This window comes from Protobothrops mucrosquamatus, unplaced genomic scaffold (assembly GCF_001527695.2).
Source record: "Protobothrops mucrosquamatus isolate PMUCROS unplaced genomic scaffold, P.Mucros_1.0 scaffold854, whole genome shotgun sequence".
Classification (NCBI taxonomy): domain Eukaryota; kingdom Metazoa; phylum Chordata; class Lepidosauria; order Squamata; family Viperidae; genus Protobothrops; species Protobothrops mucrosquamatus.
The window spans coordinates 40,627-45,719 of NW_015387109.1; the positions used below are offsets into that span (position 1 = coordinate 40,627).

The 5,093-nt window shown below is 36.4% G+C and overlaps 1 protein-coding gene across 1 annotated transcript in view; it reads left to right on the forward strand.

Moving 5' to 3' along the window:
• Positions 1-213: 213 nt before the first annotated feature.
• The window catches only part of CUNH1orf146 (chromosome unknown C1orf146 homolog), an 8,618-nt gene continuing 3,738 nt past the window's right edge, over positions 214-5,093 (forward strand). Inside the window, exons 1-3 of the mRNA XM_015819052.1 lie at positions 214-282; positions 2,431-2,524; positions 4,397-4,565. Coding sequence (XP_015674538.1) covers positions 214-282; positions 2,431-2,524; positions 4,397-4,565 — 332 coding nt within the window. The remainder of the gene's footprint in view (positions 283-2,430; positions 2,525-4,396; positions 4,566-5,093) is intronic.

A 5,093-nucleotide genomic window follows, 5' to 3' on the forward strand; every position in this document is an offset into this window, starting at 1 on the left:
ATGCTCCTAGATAAACACATTTAAAATTGTAGCCAAAGGCAGTGAGGATTTTCTTGTTTGTGTTGCTCAGTTTCTATATTTTGGCAACTAAAAATGAGGATAACAACATATGCAAATGCTCCTTACAACACATAAATATTATTTTTACTATTTTGTCCAATAGTAGGTAACTTTAAGTGGAATTACATTCCAGGAGTATAAGTGATTGCCAAAATGTCTGGAAGTTGTGGTCAAGAAAAAATACGATGGATTACTACAATAATTCTGAGTTCATCTCTCCAGGTAATGTATGTCATGAAAGTTCTCACCAAAAGGTTGTCACTTGGAAGGGTTGCCTATTCATAAGCTTGTTACACAGGAACAGCATGGCCAGGCACCAAACACTAATTTATAAGAAGGCATGTTGGTGATGTTACTTCTTATCCTTCTCTAGCCCTCACATATTCTTATCGATATAATTTATTTTTATTTGTTTATTTCTGGGGAGGTGGCTTATGTCTAAGCTAAGCCATAGGTTACAGCCACCGATCCTTGTTTCTTCTGAAGTGCTTCTAAGCCTATATGGAATCTCCAACCCAAGTATTCTCAGATTGCCTATCCCAATGTTAGATGCAATTCTGTTACTGGAACGAACAAATAATTATAGAAGAATCACAACATTGCTTCTGTTTGGAGAGAAGGAAAGCAGCCATATCTACTGTACTGATTTTTTTAAAATAGTGGGATGTGTTTGCATGGCACACTAAGTCTTTTAGAGACCGAGTGCCCAAACTGCAACCCAAAACCCACTTATGCATCGTCGGGTGCCAGGTGGGTGTGGCCCATTGGGTGGGCGTGGCTGCAGTGGTAACGGCAGACTGGGTGGGACTAAAAAGTTCAATCAATCAATTCCAACTTTGCAAGATCTTTTTTTTCCCCGCGAGAAGTTGAAATTGATTGATTGAACCTTTTTTTTTTTTACATAGTGGCGGAGGCCTAAAACAAAAAGGTTTTATAAAACCCAGCTGAAGGCCTAGGACTGGGGTGACAGTGTGCGTGCCCACAGAGAGGGCTCTGAGTGCCACCTCTGGCACTGGTGCCATAGGTTCGCCACCACTGCACTAAGCTATTCTTGCTACCTGACAAAGTTTATAATTTGTTTTTATTACTTGTGAGTAGAGATGATGCTCACCTATGGGTTGCCTTTCTCTTCTTTTCTCTTATAGACTCTTCCTTTAGTTAGCTAATAGCAATCAGACTGCACATTGAATAGTCTAATGAGAAAGATGCAATGGAGAAAATTGCATAGAAAATGTTATATTTGCTTTCAGGGAGATAGATACATCTGTAAAGTTTATCTTTATTATTACTCCATTTATTTACCTTGCATCCCATATTTGTTATTTTTATAAATAACTCAAGATGGCAAACATACCTAATACTCTTTCCTTCTCCTATCTTCCCCACAACAACCCTACAAGTTGGGCTGAGGGAGAGCAACTGGCCCAAAGTCACCCATTCAACTTTCATGCGTAAGGCAAAACTAGAACTTGCACTCTCTTGGTTTCTACTCTAGTGCCATGACCACTAGACCAAACTGGCTACCCTTTGTTTCTAAATACTATTAAAGGATTTTATTAAGAAAGGCTTTTTCCTTTTTTTTTTGTTGGCAGGATTGGTTCTTTAAAGGCACTCTACTGTCAAATCTTTTTTTTAAATAGCATTTCTGACTAGATAAGAAGAAAAAAAATGGGAAAATTTAATTAGCCTACCTCAGGATGGTAATGTTTTTGTAACTGAGAATAATTACATAGCTAACTATGTTTGCTTGCATGTTTTTATAGATGTTGGATTCTTTAGAAAGCTCAAAACAGCTCACAATGAAATTGTGTTGTTGAAAACATAATGGCCCAACTTTTTAAATAAAAAACTGCAACCTTACCGCATTTTATTTTAATTGGCTGAAGGTGAAAAGATTTTTAATTTTTAAACTAAAAAGAATGGAAAAATTATTTTCTCATAAACCAAGTAATTGAAGCACTGTATGAAGCATATTATTCAATTATACATTTTACTTCCAGTTTAGACAGTAATTTTGTTTACTTTTTAAAGTTAGAAAGAAATACCAGATAGATCTGATAACAGTAGTCAGCTAACAAATCCAAATTATACTATAATATGCAAGGGGAGCATTTCTCCCTACAAGATTGGAGGAAGAAGAAAAGACAATATAATTAGTTTTATTCCATCACTGGAACATCCATAAGCATTTGTATATCGGCTTTTGCAAAGAGAGGGCTTGGCTAAATGGGCTCTTGGACTGATCCAGCATAACAAAGATTGCAGGGTTTTTAAAATTAGTATTTATGTATATTAAACTATTTTGAATGTTTCAATGACCATTCTACTTAAGGGACAGAATATATTTTAATATAACATTTTGTTATTTAGGATCATGAAATTTCAACAACCTTGCAAAACCAGCAACACCGGGTTCGTTATTCAGATGCAGTGGAAAATGGATCTATTATTTTCTCACTTTCTGGTACATTATTATAGTTTTTCATTTTTCCCACAACAGCAATCCTATGAGGTGGGTTGGGTTCAGAAAGAGTAGCTGGCCCAAAGTCAGCAGCTAGCTTTCATGCCTAAGGGAGATCTAGAACTCAGGATCCCCTGATTTCTAAGCCAACATCTTACCCACTACACCAAAATGGCTTACTTTAAATGGGATAAATGGTTGACAAGCATAAACCTAATGAAAAAAAGAAAGAAAAATAGGTACTTTATGCGTTTTGAAACTAGTATCCATGAAATGGAAAGTATATAATAGATCAAAATTAAAGCAGACTGATCTCACGAAAATGAAGTTGATTGATACATGCATTAAGTGAAAGCATAGGTGTAATTACAGGTAGTCTTCGGTTAATGACCATTCAGTAACTATTCAAAGATACTTTGGTGCTGAACAAGTGATACTTATAATCCAACCTCAAAGTTCCAGCTGTTCCAGCACACCTGTGATCATGTGATTGCAATCTGTGTGCTTGGAAAGAAGCTTGCACTTACAATGCCTGCAAAATTCCAGTCATGTAATTGCCATTTGCAACCTTTCCTGCTAGCTATCCACAAGCAAAGTCAGTGGAGAAGCTGGCAGGGAAAACGACAAGTCACTCCTGTAAGTCTCTCCCTTTTCAGCCACTCCTGATGAGCCTAGCTGTGGAGGGCAAGATCCAATGATGTCATACTCCATAGCATGCATCCACTTGCAGCCCACCCACCCACAGTCCATTTACACGCACCCACCTACCCATGCTGATGCAGCACCCTAGAAGCCACCAGCACACCCTCCTACCTGGCACCACCACAAGCACCACCATCCCTGGCCAGGGCCACACTATGCCACAGCAGCTACTTAGCCACTCACCAGCCTGCTTGCCCAGGAATTGCCAGCTTCCCCATTTACTATGCTTATTGGAAGCGGGCAGGAAGTTCAAAGTGGTTCCTCACTTAACAACCTAAGATCCTCACTTGATGACAACAAAAGGGATTGCTGGGATTCCACTACTAAGCGAGCCAGTCACTTGACCTCTTTATGATCATATTGCTTAGCAGCAGAAATTCCAGTCCCAATTGCCATTGTTAAATGAGAACTACGCATGAGTGAAGGTATATGTTAGAAAGTAGTTGTTGTCATACAGATTATTGTGGATGCATATGAAAAGTATCAATTCATAGATTCATGGACCAACATGCTATGCTCCAGGGAATGATGAAAATAGATTAAAAATGAATTTTAAGAAACATTATGAAACACTGAATGAATATGATCCAGTGGGACAAAACTACTCTGTTAAGTGACATGAAAGGAACAGTGGGAATGAGTTCAGTTCACAGAAAAAGTGATATGGACATTTAGAAACTCAGGAGTGAGTTAAGAATTTCTGCTTAAAAAGACTTTATTTTGAATACATGGTGTACATATAAATACATTAATGCATACATGGGAAAAGAGAATGCTTTGAAAAGTAGAAATGATTTAATTATGGTGAAAGAAATATAATGAAATAATTAGTGAATAATACAAGGATGAGGAGGGTTCTGAATTAGAAAAGCAGTTTTTCTGGGTCTTTGGGCCTTGCCAATTCCCTTAAGTTACAATAGTATTAGGACTGCTGCACAAAATTTGCAAGATGATAATACCATTGTAACAAATATTATCCAAAATGTCTACTATTTTTTCATCTTTCTTCTTGGAATTTACATTAATCTTCAGTATTGTGGATTTAGGATGCAGCTTTATGTATTTTTCAGTTTGAACAGCTGTATATACCCCACCATATATAAATCATACCGTATATGTACTCTTTTAAATCAACAATTAAGTATAGCTTAATAAAAAGTTCTTCTCTCTCAGGTGTTGCATTTTTGCTTGCCGATACTCAAGATTTGCTATTGATAAATAGCAAAGTCATTTTTGAAAGAATAAAGAAGTTCATGACCATTCATAGAAATGGATTTTTACTTTTATCAGCTGCCCTTCACGGACCAAAAGAATGGGAAATGATGTTCAGAATTCAGCAAAGGTATGAAATAATTAAATAATAATTTGAAATTTGCTTTATTACTACTATTAATGGAAAATGGATATTTTTTTTTATTGAAAACTTTACAAAAGTTTTACAATATACCTTCCCCCCTCCCCAAAACCCACCCTTCCCCGCCCCCCTCCCTCCCCCCGACTTCCCAGAGCCAATCACAGGGTTAACAATACAACAACCATACTTTGTCTAACATTAATCACTATTAGATTAACAAATCTGTAACATCCTTTAACTCTCTTTTAAACAAACATATTAAACACAATAATTATAACATCTTATTACTAATTGTAAATAAAAATAAACTACATTAGCACTCTAAAGTTTACTCAAAAACCAAATGAAACTTTTTAGTTCCATATTTACTCTCAATATAATCTATCCATCTTCTCCAAACCAAAATATATCTTTCTTGTGAATAATCCTTCACATAGGCAGAAATCTTAGCCATTTCTGCTAAATTTGAAACTTTGAATACCCAATCTTCTATAGTGGGCAAACGTTCCGTTTTCC